Source organism: Calypte anna, chromosome 3 (genome assembly GCF_003957555.1).
Source record: "Calypte anna isolate BGI_N300 chromosome 3, bCalAnn1_v1.p, whole genome shotgun sequence".
NCBI classification, from domain to species: domain Eukaryota; kingdom Metazoa; phylum Chordata; class Aves; order Apodiformes; family Trochilidae; genus Calypte; species Calypte anna.
Window position 1 is genome coordinate 67,059,573 of NC_044246.1, and position 19,083 is coordinate 67,078,655.

General features: G+C 38.6%; 1 protein-coding gene across 2 annotated transcripts in view; it reads right to left on the reverse strand.

Moving 5' to 3' along the window:
* NT5DC1 (5'-nucleotidase domain containing 1) overlaps positions 1 to 19,083 on the reverse strand; it is a 131,284-nt gene that overhangs the window by 11,091 nt on the left and 101,110 nt on the right. Inside the window, exons 9-11 of one of the 2 annotated variants that reach the window (XM_030446969.1) lie at positions 10,946 to 11,064; positions 9,967 to 10,125; positions 4,020 to 4,188 (exon numbers count right to left, since the gene is read on the reverse strand). In XM_030446969.1, coding sequence (XP_030302829.1) covers positions 4,020 to 4,188; positions 9,967 to 10,125; positions 10,946 to 11,064 — 447 coding nt within the window. The remainder of the gene's footprint in view (positions 1 to 4,019; positions 4,189 to 9,966; positions 10,126 to 10,945; positions 11,065 to 19,083) is intronic. The other variant, XM_030446971.1, reaches the window with a different exon arrangement.

The window sequence follows — 19,083 nt, forward strand, 5'->3', positions numbered from 1 at the left end:
TTCCGTATAAACATGAGGAGAAATTTTTTTACTGTGAGGGTGACAGGGCACTGGCACAGGCTGCCCAGGTGGGTTGTGGAATCTCCTTCTCTGGAGTCATTCAAAGCCCACCTGGATGTGTTCCTAATGACCTCCTGCAGGTGACCCTGCTCTGGCAGGGGGGTTGAACCCAATGATCTTATGAGGTCCCTTCTGAGCCCAAACCTTCTGTGATTCTGTAAAATGCAACTCTACCTGCAACATTGCCAATCTCCTTTTCTTGCTTGTAATAATTGTTAATCCTATGACATCACCATTTGTAGGTTTTGATGAGACAAGTTCAGGAAATTAGCTGGACAGTCATGAAATTTTAAAAAGGTTTTTTGTTGGTTTTTTTTTTTAGGTTCTCCTTGTTAGGATTTAGAGCCAAATTTCTTAAGCTTTTCTTTGCAACAAATAACAAAACAAAATTTTTCCCCATAAACTCTAAAACTCCACAGTTACTCATCATGAAATTTTCTGAAGTGAGAATTTTATAAAAACCACCAAACATAATGAGATTCAAGAGAAAACCATGAGCTTGAAATATGTGTATAATTTTTAGGAACAAAGAATTGTTTATCTAATATGCATCCGAAATGCTATCACTGGCTAGTTATTGTAGTGACTTTTTCCTACATAAACTTGCTTAGTAAATAAGTTATTATTTATATCTGACCTTCTTTGTAAATCAGAGAGATCTTCTATAATTATTATTGGAATACCTATGTGATACAGGATGCATAATTACATGGGTATCTGGAAATCTGGTCACATGGCCACAGAGTAGTTATTGCTTGCTCGTTGAAGGTAAAATTCAGATTATTCAGGTGTAAGAGGCAAGTGTACCTACCTCTACTTGGATCATAACTAACTTTCTGAAGAGGAGGAGGAGGATGTGTTAGGAACTGCAGTTTCTGCAAAATGCCATTTTTTCAGACAGACCCTTACAACTTTTAATGTCCATGTGTGAGCTCAAATGTAACATTCCCATGGTAATGGATCCTGCTTTGGAAAATCTGGCTTACTGTTTTATTGTGCTTGAAAATGGTTGAAATCTGTAAGGGAGCTGTACATGAGAGATTCAATAGCAGAAAAGAGAGGAAACAGATGGACTTACGAATGAAACATGTAGAATGAGGCAATGTAGGGACATTGGCTTCTGGTATTTTGTTAACTATGTGCTGTCAATGTAAGCATGAGCTCATCAGCTTTCCAATACTTGAGGAAAACTTCCCTGCTTACTGAAAGCCAGTAAGGAGAATTAGGTCATAAAAGACCTACGAAATATTTAGAAAACTTTCCACTTAGCTCATCTTTTAATATTCCAAACATATAAAAGACCATTTTTAATGCCATCCAAATGATAAGGTGATAATGTCTTAGACAAATGCCTTAATTGACTTTTATCTGATTTCTACTCCAAACCAAGGAAAGTGCACAGCAGGTATTAAGAGAAGATCCTTTAAGTCCTTTGGACAAGTTTAACAATAAACAAAATGTGCTTTTCAGCTTTGAAGGGTTTCATTACCCAAAATGAATTTCTGATAAACCTCTCAAAAAAAATTCTCATATTAATTTTGATGAAAAACAAGTTCTTTTTGTAAAACACCACTAGTATTGAATAAGATTAAATAATTTTTAAAATAATCTTATTCAAGGAAAAATGCGCCTTGAGAAGTAAACCAAGATATTCTTTATGCATAGATATATACATATATATCTACATATATGCTATTTACTTGCACAAGGCACTTACTATCTCTCACTCAGGTGAACAAAAGACAGGTCAGAGATTACTGATAAGGAAGCCTTGGTGAGGGCTGCCTTCAGGGTGCTGCTGGGGCCATGTGGGAGCTGAGCACACCAGCAACCTGGCAGTTCATTTGGGGTTGGAAGATCTTGAGGACGGGTCTGTGTTTTTGCAGCTAAGCAGTGGAAATTCCTTTACTGGTAAATGAAGTAGGTGAATAGGAAAGGAAAAGCTGAAGTGCACCAATCTCACATATTCTGCCTGAATCTCTGCTAGCTGATTGCTCCCAAATAGCTGCAGCTAAACTATGAGTTACAGCTGCAGCCAAAATCTTCAGGGCTTGGCAAAGCAGGGGCTCTCACAACTTGCTGTGACAGAAGTCAGACAAGGTATTTGAGAGCAGTCAGGAATTCCTCGACATCCATAATAATGAACATCTGCTCATGCAGTCAAGCAAACAAGCAATACCTCTTTCTGTAAGGAACCATAGATGTTGTCACACCAGCAGCTTTCAGTCTCTTTCCAGGTGCTCAGATGCAAGTAAAAAATGCTACTTTGCCCTTGTCCTGGGGTATAAGTTTTACAGACACAAGCCCCTACCCTGGCACTGGTTTGAGAGGGATGGTGCACAGTGTCCCTCCTAACAGAGGAAAAGACTTCTGATGACTGCTGATGACAAGCAGCTGTAGTGCTCATTAATTTACACAGATATGCATTTTTGGGTCTCATCCCTTCATCTGGAGCAGGGAACCTGGTGATACATTTGTGGTCTAAAGCCTCTGCTTGCCCTGCAAACTGAGCTGTGGTTTTAGGGAGCTGGCTGGGAGGCTGTTTCCCAGAGTGTGGCTGACCGAGGTGCTTCCTCTGGGCCAACACTTCCAAAGCAAGCCACAGAAGGGCCCTGGGAAAGGTATTAGAAGGGACTTTTACAAGAAGTTACCTCTCCTGGCAATTCCCCATGGCAATTCCCTCTCTATCCTGAAGGGTTTGTACCTTCAGGCTAAACTACAGACTGTAACATGGCAAATACAAGAACCCTAAGTATATTCTGGCACCACATGAGTTTTCTGGTTTTAGTGATTCTTACAGTCTATGCTAATATGTAGAATATGGTTAAAAAGAACAAGTCTGTCACATGTTCTGGTGTAGAAAACTCTGTGGGGCAAATCTGAAATGGTCTCTCAGAAAAACTTTATAATCCTTGGTCTTTTGCAGATGCTAAACAGAGGGGTTAGTAAACTAAAATCTTGCTGTGTTCATCATGCACCTCATTAATTTAATAGTTTGATTAGTCCTTTACATATGATGTAGCAATAAATTCAATAAAGCAAAATGATAGGATAGATAGATAGATAGATAGATAGATAGAGGGTCTTCACCATTTTGTAATCAATTAATGTGCTGCAAAGGTATATTGTGGTATTACTGCTACAACTCTTGCTACAAGCAACCCAATATAATCTATGGTCTCTCCACAGATAAACATTATTAGAAATAAGAAAATAAGTCATACCTGTACCTTTTATGCAGTCTTTATGTAAGAAGGTAGAAAGCCTGAGCTGGCTTTTCAATTTAGGTGAATTTTTAGAGACAAAAACATTGCTTGTGATTGCTTTATTTTCCAGATAAGAATATTTTAGGCTCCAGCTCTGACCATAATAATGGAATTTCAAAAGCAATACACATATTAAAAAAAAGAATAAAGAGAGAGAAACACAGTCCTAGGCAATCTTGGCCTTATTACATTCCTGTATTTGTTCATCTCCATTTCAACTGTAAAGTGATAAGTAACTGAGCAGATTGAGGTAGAAATCAAGCCAGATCAGAGAGAAACCTATTTAGATGTCTAAAAACCCCTAAGTAATATGGCATGTGTTTGTTTCATTAGGTAACTCAGCACTGAAAACAAACACAGCAAATACTATATGCGAGTCCTGAATCAAAACTGAGGAACTAATATACAATCTGTTAAATGTTGCAACCTATTTCTAACTGCGGATAAACTAAGCATCTAATATTTGCAGGCACAAACAAAAAACTGCACCAGTGTGGCAAAGAGCCATTAAAAGCATAAACATCAAAGTAATTAATGACCACTAGCATTAACTGCTGTGTGATATGAACAAATCAACTTTGAATGTATTCAGGATATAAAAAATCTCAAAAATCGATCTACAGTATGACAAAGCTACTATGAATACTACAAATTCATTAGGAAAAAAACCAACAAAACAACAATCTTCCTTACCTGCTATTGCTTCAAGACTAGGGATTGCAATAGTGCTGTAAGTGCTAATACATTTACAGGACCACGTGCGAATTAAGGTTTCCTCTGCATTTTCCAGGCCTGGCACTCTGTCCATGAAGAAAGAGCCCCACTGTCTAGATATAAAGTAAGGAGCTCTAGGCTGATGTCCCTGGAAAAAAAAAAAAAAAAAAAGGTAATCTTAAAAGAAAAATAAATCTTCTTTCTCTACCCTACCATGAGCATTAGTTAAGGAACTCAAATGTTTCTCTGATTTTCCACAAAACCAGTATTGTGTCTCTCAGGAGCAGTGTGACTTTAAAATATAAACAGCAACAATCTTCCTCCTGTAAGTTCTCAAGCTCCTGTTTACAAAATTTATGGATACCCTAGGACTTAAGAAGTTGGCTTATGTATTTCTTCCATTAGAAAAATCTTTATCTTTTCTCTGTTTTTCTGTTTTAAATAGTGGGAATAAATAGGTGGCTGCCTTTCTCTACTGGAGGAGCAGGGTAGCTATGGCAGAGATCATAACCCAGCCTGAAGCTCCTCCTAGAGAAAGGAATCTCCAAGTGCTCGATGGAGTAACTGCAAAGAAGGCACCATACCACCTGTGTTATCTATTTCTGAATTGAGGAATAAATCAGAACAGATCCACAGAGCCCTTCAGTTGCCTAGCAAATTGATAACATTTGTTTTTTTTCATGTGTATTTTCAGGCAGAAACATGTAGACTCATTATGTTTTAAAGAAAACATAAAAGCAGTATTGGGAAAACTGATTTTTTTAGCAGTTCATCGTGAAACTTGCTATATATTGCCATGAGCAGTCAGAAAAGTTCCAGGAAGCCTGGAAATCAAAAGTGTGAACTACACTATAGAAAATCTGTTAAAGTAATTGACATGCAAAATGTCCTTTCATATCAACAAAACATAGAAGAACAGGCATTCTAGCATATGCCTGCAGTTTTGTGAACTTTTGTACTTTATTTTCCATTTAACCCCTTTCTTAATAGTTTTGAGAATCTGCTGGAATAACGTGTTTATGACAGAGGTCCAATGCTTTTGATCACATGAAAGCTGTTGATCCAGCCAAAAAATAAACAGGGAGCCATTCCTTCTGTGATTTTGTGTAACAGTTTTTTTTCTCTGAGCATTATAGATTAGGCAATTATAGATACTGGTTTCTGTCTTCTGAAAGTTTGAAAGAACTCATCTTTTGTTTCAAAAGAAGCAACTTATGAACTGGGCTTTTTTCTTTTTTTTCCTCCTACAGAGGGATAGATAGCACCTTACTTTCTTTTCTGCCAAATCTTATCTTTCCATGCAAATCCCAAGACTTTATCAGTTATATGTATACCTTTATCAGTTATAATATAATTAAGTGTAGATGCTATGCTGAATTAAAATCATTTGCCAGCTGGATGACAATGCAGGTAACTCTTAAGGATGTTCCAGCTGTGCAGGTGAATAATCAAAACTGGCCCACATAAAGGGCACAAAAGGCAAGGCCTTGTTTATTGACAAAGGTAAAAAATCTGAGGCTTCTGCTTTTTCAAATGTTTGGTTGGTTCAATAGGTGATTAAAGTTGCAGTCGGAGAAAATGGACTGATTTTTTTCAGAAATCTGAATTTCAGGGTCAGTTTTATTTCTTTATTAAGGAGAAGGGAGTTACACTTCACATTTGCAGCCCAAGCCCTTAGTAAAACCAAACCCAGCTAGATATGAGAGTTGTCATCAAGTCGCCTAGTTAAAGAACTCTTATGATTTTGTTACTGGCTTATCTCCACATGACAGGAGTGGTTTAGCCAGGTAAATCTTCCTCTGAAAAAGATCTGAAAAGAGCTGTCAAAACTTTGCCCATATCCTTAGGAAGCATCAGATGTCACTCCTCCTGCCATCCCTAACTGATGCCTAATATATCTCATCCATATATACATATATATATAATGTCCATATCAGCAGCACACATAGCCTGCTATGAGGAACAGATCACATACCTATAAAACTGTGAAATGAGGCAAAAGTCCTTTGTTAACATCAAGACTCCACACACACCAGGAGGCACACACACCAGGAGGCACACATTCAACAGTGGGGGCAGAGGAGCTCTGCAAGGTGCATCAGCTACTCCTGTGGCCCACAGACACAGGGTTTGCTCTCCCAGCAGGACAGCAGATCCTAAGAAGTGCTGAGCAATCCCTCTTTCTTATGCGAAACTCCCAAGCATGTGGTTTTGCTCTCATGCATATTTGTGAGTCTGGAGCAGGTCAGATGTTGACTGTGCCCACTGAAGGTACAAAGCCTCAAACACTACATCCAGACCTCAGAGATACAGAGGTGGCACCAAGGTTCTCCAAGTTCTAGCACTTTTCACTGAGTTAAACCACCTGTATTGCTTACTATGACCTTTGCTTTGTTAACTGCAGACAAATAGGCCCTGCTAACAGAGCAGGTAGAATCTGCTAATAGGACTTTTGGATAACACTTATTTGTCAGTTTAGAAATGATCATTTTAAATGGAGGGAGCTGAGTTCTGAAGTTTTTCTAAATTTGATAAAGAGATGAAAGAAAGAAGGATAGAAAGGAGACAGGAATGAAAAATCAGGCTGTTGGTATTTTTAAAGGTATTACTAAGATGGCTATCTATGCCATCATCTGTACCAAGTGCAGAGCACTAGAAGGACTTTACTGCATCCAGTGGGATGGAAGGTACTGGTGGCTACGTGCTTTGTGCCAAGGTAGTAACACCACCACTGACTCTTAGTGCCAGAAAAAAATCAGTACTCAAAATACAGTTTTGCCAATACAATGGCAAGTACTTGAGGTGTTTCTGGCAACACAGGTGTGCTCTTCCAAACAACCAGATGTTCCTGAATAACACATCTGTGCTGGGTGTGCAAATAGGCAAACCTGCTGCTGGTCTAACTTTTGCACAGAAACCCCCAAGACGTGCAAATCTAAAAGTTTTCAGCCAAATACCTAAACTACAACAGGGATCAGGGTAAGCAGACTTCAGTTCTCATATCAGGATATTGCTTGGAGGATATTGCTTTAACTCCTAGGCTTTGCAACTGCCCATTAGGTTGTTTCTGAAAGTACTGTTGGATTTGTGTTAAAGATAAGAATAAGGAGACAAACAGAATGAAAAAGCACAGAGTAATGAGCCTTGTCTATGGTCACTGCAATAAAGTCCTATAAACAGTGGGGGCTAAGGATCATGATCCCACCCCTCCAACCAAACATCCACCAAGCAATTTGGTAAAAATTATTTTTTTCCTTCTAATTGAAAAATATACCATTTATATCTGCCAATAAATCCTTTGATTTCTGCTCATTCATTCTTATAGCCCAAGGTTCTTACATGCTGACTAGCTCCTCTGTAATAATTTCCCTCGAAATCTTGGGATGAATCCCAGCTTTTCTTTGAGTTTTCATTGATGGAATTGATCACATATATAAAGAACAGACGACAAAAAAAAAAAAAAAAAAAAAAAAAGGCTCCAGCCAAGCAAACAAACCCCCAGATCTGGGTGAATCTTGTTTCAACACAATGCTTGGTATTTTCTCCCCCTGCATGTGGCAATTCACTTAGGAGCTGAGTAATTTCACCAATAGTTTTTCGTTTTCTGTTCTCTTGCACATTTGTTTATGACTCGTATACTTGAAAGAACTGCAGTTGTTACCATAATTTCACAGTTATGTGTATCTGGCTTATATCATGGATTTAATTGAAGGGAAAAGACAAAAGCTGCTAATGAAAATGGAAATTACTAGCCTCCCAGTTTGTGTTGAGGAGGTTGTTTTCTTCCCCTCTCCCTGTTAGTGATGAAATACCAGTAAAACAACTGAAAACAGTTTTTGTAATTTCTTTCTGCCAGATGCAATTGCAAGTTAGAAATAATGTTTTATTTCTTAAATAATGTTTTGTAGAGATTGATAGAAAGCAGGACTGAATCTTGTATTAAACTTTCAGTCCTTCTGCACACAAGGCATGGCATGGAAAATCTGCATTAGTATTGTATTTTTTAATTGTATATGAATGAAAAAGCTGATGAATATGACTAAATCTATATTGCTAGTGCCTAATTTTCCAAGAACACCTGACTTTGTACTATACTTTGAGTTGGCTTTTCTTTTTTTTTTTTTCTAACCAAGGGGTTAATGGGAGAAGTTGATTAGGGGAATGAAAATAAAACTTTCATAGGCCTGTAAAGGGAGTCCCTTTGATCTAGTCCTGTTAAGTTAGTGGTGTCCAGTCAACTGCAGAGATATGGATGTGACCTGTTGTTCAGACTCCAGTGAGCAGTGTGGTAATGAAATAACACCTCTGACCTGCCATGGGCCCCCTGGCTCAGGTTCCTTTAATCAACACAATTCATTTCTCCCTTGCTTGCTTGCTGTCACTGGCAGCGGATGTAAACTGAACAGGGGCTGTGTGTAGAAGGGGTGGTGTCTCCCCGATATACTGCAATCTCTTATCAGGAATACTACAGTGTCAGTAAAATGTCAGACACCTGCCTAAAAGTCTCAGCTTCCTGCCTGACAACCACAGTGATAGAAAAGATGGATCTTGTGAGCAGTCAGCCAGAGGTATTGCAACGAAAGAAAACCAAATCGTACCAAGGGCTCAGAAACACATCACTTGATAACTCTTTCTTTGTACTTCCAGGAAAAAAAAAATCTCTGTCTCTCTGTTTAAAAATGTGTTCTTCAAAAGGATATACTGAATATGCTTAAGAAACCATGGTTGAATAAATATCCCAAAACTTACAGAGAAGTTCTATGCAACAATGCTGCAGTCAGAGAATGAACAATTTAATAGAGCAGAATAGGCTATTTTTATAGCATAATAGAGAAATAGATTTAAGATATCCATTTAAGATATCCTTTTTTCCATAAAAAACAGGGACTTTTACAATGTTTCTTAGATAAAAAACATCTCTAGTATAAAAGCATTCAACAAAAATCTTCCTATCACTAAAAATAACTTTTTATTCAGAGTAATTATTTGAAAAAACCAAAAAGTTATGTGCTATTCAAGCAAAGTGTAAAAAGCATATATATGTCTCTGCAGTTAGAAGAAATTGATCTATTTATTTAGGAACATAAGAAAAGAATAAAATCTCTAAATGGAGAGTGAAGCTGCACTGTAGCTCCTAAACAGGACAATGCTGCCACCCGGACCATCCAGGTGCTGTTCCCTGTCTACTTTGTTCTTTGGCACCAGAGAGAAGGATAAACTACCAGAGCAACATTTCACCTTCAGTGGGGGAATTTAGAGTGTGGCAGTTGTGCTAAGGCCCTGCTTCCTGGCTGCTATAAACCTGAAAATCACATTATTTATCTGTAGTAACTATCAGTAGTCTGCATGGGACCAGACTTTGAAACAGTCTCTCTTATCTAAGCGCAGCTGTCACGGAAATAAACAACCTACAAGGGAAGCAGCAAACTAAAAGTCCTTTGTATATAAGAAAAGCACAAGCAAACTATATTTCATGGACAGAGAAAAAGCAATTTAAAACAATCTAATAAAAATTCCTCTTTTACTGTTTACTGTTGGTAACAATATGCAGGGAAATGTCATGAACTCGGCAGAGTTCAGGTGCTAGACTTGTGATAGGCCACCATGGAATTTCTCCTTGTAGGACACAGGGCAGGTTCTTGTTACTGAAAAGAAGACTATGGTTTCTGGTTAAGGGGCGGCACATACAGCTCTTTTTCTAAGGCCTGTCATTTAAGTCCAGGTAGAAGCTGTGTGTCACCCAAGCAATGCTGAGATGGGACAGGACAGCCTCTTCTGGTGCAGCCAGGAGGGTATGTCTGTGAAAGATGCAGATGCTGCCAGCAGCTTGGTAAGATAAGCAGGCTCTTTCTCAGCACAGGTGGTGTGAGGCTTTTTTGTAACTTACTTTCCTCTGTTCCAGGAAACATCTGCAAGCAACCTTTACCTCATATTTTCCTTTCTTCTCCAAGGGTTCAGCTTCAGTCTCTGCAGGCACAATAACTTCATCGCCTAGAAGCTCCTCTAAGATGAAGACAGTTTCCCAGTTGCTATAGTGATGTGCTGGGAAAATATCGGAGTGCATGCTGTCACCAAAATAAACAACCTACAAGGGAAGCAGCAAATTAAAAGTTCCTGAAACTGTATTTCACAAGGAGAGAAAAAGAGCTTTCAAACAACCTAATAAAAATTCTTCCATGTTTACAGTTTGTCATGACACACACAAATCTTATTAATGTCAGAGTTTGGGGCTTTCTCTTCAACCATCTCCATAAGGAAGAAGTGAGCCCATCTGCCTTACCCTCTCTCTGCAGAGTCACTAGACAGGGATGCCCAGTGGGGATCAGCACAGGGGATGCAGCTGAAATTTTTGACTGACAGAAATAGCCTGCCAGGAAGCAGTGGAAAAGATTACCAAGAAAATAACACCAAACAACAGGAATTAATTTGGGACAGCTTTGGAAACAGAGGAGAACACAGAGAATCTCTTGATGACTTAGAACTCTTCTGTGCCCACAGTTAGTTTATACCCTAGGAAAAACGTGGTCTCACCATCTTCAGTGGCATTTTAACCCACCCAGACCTTTAATCAAAAGAACATGATCCTAGTTTTAACTGATCCCACCTTTTAATGTATTTGATCTGTTTCTTCAGGCAGATTGCCTATTTCCTGACTACAATCTGATGCTCTCCAAAGCAGCTGGAATGCATGACTATGTACAAAGAATAAGACATCTAGAAAGTTTACACAAATTTACCACTAAGACAACCAACATGCTGCTTCTGGTTCTGGAGTGAAGTCTGTTAGACAGCAGCAAGCACAACCAGATCACGTCAGTAACTGTAATGAAAGTTTGTCTGGTGAATTTTAGACTGAAACAGTATTTTTGGAAGTTGGAGATTTACTCTCACTTATAAAAAAATACCTTGGGATCCAACTTGCCAGTCATCTTCTTCAGTAGTTCATAAAGCTGGATGGCATTACCTTGTGAATACCAGCCAGGCTTATCCAGTGATAGCAGAGCCTCTTGCTCCTCATCATTCTCTGAAATCACCAAGCAAAATTGCCAGCTGTTAGTGAGAGCAGCCCATGCTCCTGTATTCATGAGGCATGAGAGAAGCTTCCTGTGCACAGCTTGGAAAGGGTCATCTGTTTTGACATTAAACCAGCTCTGGTGTTTGGCTGAAGTCCTGATGCTGACTGCTGGTTCAAAGTGTTTGGTAGCTGGGGGTAGGCACACATTTTTGAGAAAAGCAGCAGCTGAGCCTAATCTACAAGGGCTACAGAGGAACTGAGGAACCAGTCACAGACTTTTCCTCCCAAACACTGAAGCAGTGAAGGCAGGAAACCACACAGACCAAAGTGATGGAGGAGCTGCTAAAGATCTAAGGTGAAACCACGAGATAGGACAGGTGGTAAAAGACTGTCCTATGTGCTTTTTGCCACAGATATATTACCTACTACTTTTAAACACTGACATAAATACAGTAAAACAAAATGAGGTAGATCTTATGGGCATTCCCCAGCCTTAGACCAGCACAATGAGAAGTTCCAGTTATCATCCAGTTTTGAAGAAAAGATAAGTGGACAATATTGCTGCTGGTGGTGTAATCCACAGTGGCATACATCCACTCTGGCAGCTGTCAGTGAACCTGAAAAATAAGTAGAAGCAGAAACTCCCTCCGTGCCATAGGCTTTGTTTTGAGCTAGTGCCAAAGCAGCTGGATCTGTCCTGGAATCCACATAACTTTATTGCTCATTCAGATATATGTGTGTTGCCAGATAAACACATTTTAGCTTCTTGCTGGAGCTAAAATACTAGCCTCAGTGAACCAATAAAATAGAATTTAATCAGAAATATTAATACTGTCTATTTTTTTTTTCTACTGTTTACTGTCTATTGAAGTGATTAAACAAAAGGGTGATTTTTAAATTCAGTCTCAATCAAATGTCTTGATTTTGATCCTAGAGGGTTAGAAGCCAATACAGTAGTTTGATGTGTTCTAAGTGCAACAGCAGGACTTTAGTTTTTCTCTCGCTTTATAGAATTTTTCAAAGTACTTCAAATGTGTGAGGAAGAGGACTAAGCCAGAGAAAACTTGTTAGAGACTGCTGAAAGCTGGAATGCAAATTTTTGAGAACAGTGAACTGACAAGACAGCTTTATGTTTAAGAGCACTGAAGATGTCCATGGCCCAGTATATTGGTCCTTTAAAGAAATAAAAAAAGAAGCAAAAAGAGGGAGATGGGTGCGTGAAGAGAGGCAGTAAATCATTCTTTAATATTATAAATCTAAGAATTTGAATAAACACAGGATTTATTCTCAAACAAAGCAATTCTAGATTAAGAGTGTTTTATAGACTAGGAAAAAACAAGGAAATTAAAAGTTAACACTAACAATTAATTTAGAACTTTTTTTGGAATGTCTTTCCTTTGTTTTTTTTTCAGAAACCTAATGATAATAAAAATAAGCATGATAGCATGCATAAAAAATATCTTCCTGATTTTTAAAACAATTTTGAACAAACCACTTTTGATCAAACAGAAGTTATCTAGCTTCAGCACATTTGTTTTATTTTCCTTGTATTTTTAGAAATATTTGGAAGGCTGCCTAAACTAGTAGACACAATCATTAAATGAAATGGACATAGAAAAAAAGAAACTTACAAAAACAACTCTTCTGATCTGTTTTCAAAAGTTTATTGGAATTTGTGAACATTTGTATAGCTATCATGATTTCTCTTTTCAATCAGTCAAGAAAAATGGAGCTATTATGAGACAGATTCTCAGAATAAAAACACTGCATTTGCAAATAGGATCCCTATCTATTACAGTAGCACCAGAAGGCTCCAGCAAAGAGCAACACCCTCATTTGCTACCTCTATGAAAAGGCATGAGGGACAGTACTGACAGAAAAAATTCACTCTAATTACAAGGTACAAGATCTCCCACTCTGTGAGAGCTATTGCTGTCACCGCAAGCAATGGGATTCATCACACTTAACTTGATGCATCCGGAATTTAGGCTTCTAATTTAGCTGTAATCTGAAGAAGTTGGCCAGGCTCCCTCAGCAGGCAAAAGAAAGTGCAAGAAGCACTTTCCAGAGGTGCTAGCTCTGGAGAAGGAGAGGATTTAAGTTAGGCACTTTGCTTCTAGGTAGTGAAATGAAGGAGAATTTGAAGCCTGATTTCCTCCTCTGTGGTTGGAGGCAGCAAACAGCACTGAGATGTCCAACTCATTATAGGATCACCTTGATTTTGGAAGGAGCTTCAGAAATCTGAGGAATTAGGAAATGCCCTTGATAATATTTGAGTTGTAGGGTTATAGGGATAATGACTCTTAACTGGCAAACCCTGCCTTAAACCTTTTCATATGGCTGCTTGAGCTCACACTCATATGAACTGCGTGGCTCTAGGGGTGACTTTTTCAATTTTATTTCTTTAATCTGAGGTGGGAGGAAATTATTGGTGTTCCAGTTGCAGCAATTCATTAACAAGAAGGGTTTCTAACCCATTTGCACTTCCCCTGTGGCAAAATATAGTAAAGAAAATTATTCTTCAGCTCTGGTTGTCGAGGTCTCATTTAGAAGTTCTGCTGAGTAAAAATTGGTACACAATGTACCTGAAAACCCATTAACAACACCACTGGCTCTAGCCTCGTATTGTATCCTTCAAGTAGCAGCTATGATCGTGCTGAAGAAATCTGCAAATCTCCAGCAAAAATGCTGCATAAACGTTATGATGGTTTCTAATACATTTTAGATATTCCAAACTTAACACTGGCTATACTCCGACGAGGAAAACTGCTGCTGACTTCCCTCCCAGCTTGCTGTTATTGATTCATAAAAGTTCATTTGAAGGTCAGAAATGCTATAAATATTCCTTCAGCAGGAAGCAACAAATATATAGGCGGGGATGCTAATGCTTCAGGTCTTATAAGCTGGGAGGAAAAGGAGATGCCCTGACAATTTCAAACAGAGTAGATAACCAAAAAAAATTTCTCAGATGATTTAGATAGAGCCACTTGCTTCCTTCTGAAGACTAATATATCACTGCAACCCAGATTCCTGGCTGAAAGCATGCTGGGACAAGAAATGTAAAGGGAGCAAGCAAGTAAAATTAAAATAATTAAAGCCAGAAAATAACTCTATTAAAATGCTTACCCAAAACTGAACAGTGATTTAGAGCAATTTTGCTGGAGGAAAGTTACTATTCCTTTTTAAAAACAACAACAAAAGCTTCGCTCATGCTGGGGCAGTATTAATACTGTTGGAATGGCAATTTGCATATTGCTGTGTCTAACAGCTTGGGAAAAGTTTTCCGATTCAGAAATGACCTCACATTACCATTAGCAGATACGGTTTTTCAAACAAAAGACTCAATATACTCTGTGGAGAATTTCCTTGCCTCTCTTTAAATATGAGCTGCAGGTTTAGAACACTGGCTGAGGAACATCTGGTTTCTTTTTGAACAAGTATGCAAAAAATTAATCAGTGAAGCTTATTCCCATTTAAATGACAACTGATGGTAATTTACTTTGGCACAGAGTCATTCCCAAGGAATGACTCTGAACACGCCTACTTACTGCCCTCTGCTATCCCTTTACAGGTGATGCCTGCCCAGATGGCAACCTGAATACACCCAGTGCTGAGGTGTACATACCGAGTGTTCAGCCCAGGGGCTGAAGCTGGAGCTCGATCCTTAGCCTGGTTGCACTTTACACCCTTAAAAGCCCAGCCCATGGGACAGGGCTCTCATTTGAGAAGTCCAAGCTTAAGAAAGAAACTAAGAGGTGAGGGCAAATTTACAGTCCCGCTGTTAATTTTCATCAGTTCACCACACCCTGCCCTGCTCCTCTGGTTGGGTGCCCTATGGCAAGTGCTGGCTTGGACCCCTGGGGCAGGGACCCTGGGGCAAGGACCCATGAGTGATGACACCTTGCACCTACTTGACCAGGCAGAGGCTGGGGTAAGAAAGCAGTTCCAAGGGCCTGGAGGACATACCGGTTGAAGATGTGGTGTCTGACTGTGGTATGTGTACAGCTGCCTACCAGTCCCTTCTCCTGCCCTCCTCTCTTTCTCCTGATGGCTTACTACTCATTTCCATACAAATCTAGATAGAGCTGCTCTCAGGGCTACTGATATTTTTTTGCAGTACACAAAGGTGCGTGTGTTTAGCACACTGAAGCCCTGGTTACTGTAAAACAAGTACATTTTATGATCCACAACCAACACTGATATGCCTCTCTGCAATTAAAAGTAATGTCATTTCAGGCCCTGAGGGCATCAATACAAAAGTTGGGTTGTGCTCCAGACTGGCTTGCAAGCACTCTCTGACTCCAAATGACATCTTGAGCTCCCTTAAGAAACATAAACTCTCTTTTGGAGAAGGGAACCTGGGACAGGAAAGGACAAAGGGACAAGAGGAGATAAAGGAAACTGTACAAGTATTATCCTTCGGGTGGGTTCTTCCAGTTGTAGGGGTAATAAGATGGGACAACATAAGCTGTAGAGCTCCCCTGTGGGTATGCTCTCTATGAAGAAAGCAAGTACTTACAAACTCACTGGAAGTAAAACTTCATATCCTATGGGCACCCTCTGGGGGGGGTAGCACCCCGAATTCCTAGAGACCAACCACCTTTTCTGGGTGGTTTCCAGGTTTCATGCAAGTATTACTGTGTGTTTTACCACCCCTGAATTACTTCTGTGCCCTGGAAGCAGTTGTGAAATCCATTGGCCTGACACATGTACCAGTGCTTGCCAGTCTCCTGTCTGACTGGACAACTTCACGGAAGTGACAAGGAACATATTACACCTGTAGCATGATGTCCTGAGGTAAAAGCTTCCCAAAGTAACTGGTGATTTTGGCTGTCACAATTTTTTGTTGTCCAATTTGATTTTCTTGGGAAAAAGCTTGAAGAGCAGCTCTCCTTCCTGCCCTTGCATCATTCTGCTGTCTTAGGGTGGCTTATGGTTAGTGAGACAAAGGATGAACTAATCTAAGTGAAATTCACTCCTGAAAACTGGAACATGATTTTTAATTTTGCACACCTAAATAATCTTTTTCATACTCAGAAATCCCTGTATATTTGTGATCATTCATATGGAAACTGGCAAGATTCCAAAAGAACACTAGATAAACTGAGAAAAATACAGCTACCTATGAAAATATTTCCTAATAATTTTTAAGCACTGCTTATTCAATTACCAAACAATACTTTTACTCATGACAGACTTCTGCTTTTTCACTCATTTATAAGGGATGATAAGACCAAAGTACAAGTTAGCATACTTTCAAAATGCCCCAGGCATATAAGAACCAAGACTTCTTTGAGAAGAGGAAAAAAAAATTACTTTTAGTTTTACTTAAAGTTTTTTAGTTCTTATTAAAATCTGCCTTACTGCTTAAGATTTATTATGCCAAGCAACAGGCTATGTAGATATAAGGCTAAACTTTTACTAGTTTGTAAAAAAATCAGTATTTCCTTTACAGAAGTCAACAAGTAAGTTTTTTTTTTGAAGTTGTGATTACTGTGGTACAGGAACTGAACATAACAGCCCACTGCAGATTGAGTAATTTGTATTCAAATCTGTCAAAGTATTAACTTTATACCTTCCCAGGAAGAGTCTGGCTAGAGAACAAAGTGTTTATGTTTACATTTTATTAGATATGATGAAACAGAAGCAAGGCCTTTTAACTTGGAAAAGGAAAATAATTTTTTATGGGGAAAAAGATTCATTTGCAAATTCATTTTTTAATGCAGTTCCTGTGCAGATTTAGTAAAGCTTTTTCCACAAACTTATTTAATTGTATTTATAACTCAAAGAAAGTATATTTTGAAGGGGTAACAGGGACTTATGTATCGATTTTAATTTCTTTTTTGTGCATATTTTGTAAGGTATTATTTTTTTATTTTTTTTTTTTAGGAAGATAAGAAATAAATTCTCTTCCCACAACAATTTTATTTTAGAACTCATAATTTTCATAAATTATTCTCATTATTTCATTATTTCTAGAGCCTTAGAAATGAAGAACACCCAACATCCAGACATATGTCCCCACATAGCCCTGTCAATATTGATGTTGTAGTGATCCTAGAGATCTCTATATAACTATGGAGAGTCAGACCTTTCCAGAAAACATTTTGAATTCAAGTAAGCTAAGAAACATAGAGTAATTGAGAAAAAAAAAAGAAAAGATGTAGTCTTTTCAGGAGATGCAGTTTCAATACAAGAAACTATGACCTTTCTTACTAGGGCTTGCTTCACTGTTGGGCAAAAATTTGAGGAGTGAATGGAAGCAGAAGATGAAGTGAAGCAGCGAAGGTGAGATGAGGGCCACCAATCAGTTCTGACCTGAGCTGTCACTTCAGAAAAACAACTCAACAAATGTTTATAATTCAAATAAAATTGAAACACACAAAGCATCTTCTTTGCACTGTGAACACTGTAATTCTTCATTTTATTCTAACCCTCTAGGAATCTCAAGAAATACCTAATGAAATAAGGCATATTGGAATGTGCTCCTGGATCACATTCTATGACACTGAAAACAGACATTGCAGTGAAGTAGGGAAAAACTTCCTGCCATTCATTTACTTTGGCTTCAGACATTAAAAAAAGAAAAAAAATCAAAAAAAAAGAACAAAAGTTCTTTAATCCTCATAGAAAGACTAAAATTTTAACCCTACATCTTAATACTTCAGGTATAAAATATGTATGTAAACTAGAATAGACAATCTTATTCTGAACAAATATATCTCCATAAAGCAATATATAGACCTTGCTAAAGGGAGCCTTTGTTTATTTATTTAGTTCCCTAAAAGATGTTATTTCAAAGTAATAATTGCAAAGTAGACATGAGCATGAATAGTTATTGCACATACTCCTTTGTCTAGAACACACAGTAGACATTTTCATTAACTTTTATATGAAAACTACTTATATAGCCAAGTTGAATTATGATTTATAAGAAAGCTCCACTCTTTTTCCCTAGCTTATTACACTACCTCAAATTCCTACTGTAATTCTATTGATTAATTCTGTCAAAACTTCCAGGTCTTCAAAAAGTAGCTGCCTCTGAAGGAGATAAATAAATAAATCCTTATGCCAGTTAATTACTGTACAAGCATTCTGTTGTTCCACATAGCATTTATTGTAGCCTTAATCTGACTGTCCCTTTGACTCAGTAATTAAAAAAGAAGAACATCACTGCAACCTACAACAGTTTCCTTAGCACTGTGTGGCTGCTGCTGAGCCCAGCAAGTTCATCAAACTTGATCCTTCTTGCAGAGTTCAGGGGCCTGGCCTTTTTATTGCAATTTAGACAACTCAGTTGCTTTTGCTATATCCTCTACTGCATTTTATAGCATTTCTAGAAATTTTCTCTAGGAAAAAACCACACCTAAGCTTTTAAAAATATGGGGTTGTACAGTGTACTCTTGCCACAAGCAACATGCACATTAGGGTCCATCACTGAAAGCCTTTACCAGAAAGTGAGATAGAAAGAAAATGGTTTGGAGTTGCAAAGTGAGTAATTAAATGGCACTACAACCTTCAGCTAAACAGGAGAAAAAGGACAATGTAAACTAGTAAACTCCTGTGGACCACGGGTGTGCTGGAGTGGGCCAGCTGGGGAGCTGGATGTCCAAGTTGCAGATGGCTCCTTGAGCATCAGCCTTGCCTGAGAGGCAGGGGAGAGTTGTGCCCAAGGATGTCCTTGGGAAGGGTGCTCATCCCTGGGGGTGCAGCAGAGAAAAAGCATCCCAATACAACTGGCATGTGGGGAATCATGGTTGGCTCTATGGGAGAAGGATGCTGCGCCCATGGTTTGGTGTAGGTTAGTCTAGCTTTTAGGACTAAGAGCTGGGAGTCACCAGTTCTGCCAAAGGTTTCCAGCTTGGCCTCAGGTAATTACAGTGTAAACAGTAGTGTTAAAGCTCCCATATATCAGATGCCCTATGAGTAAAAATAAGATGAGGTTCATGAAGTACAGTGGCAGCAATAGCCATGTAAGTGGCTCAGGAGGACAAAATGAGATAAGATGCAGGAGGTAGAATGGGAGTT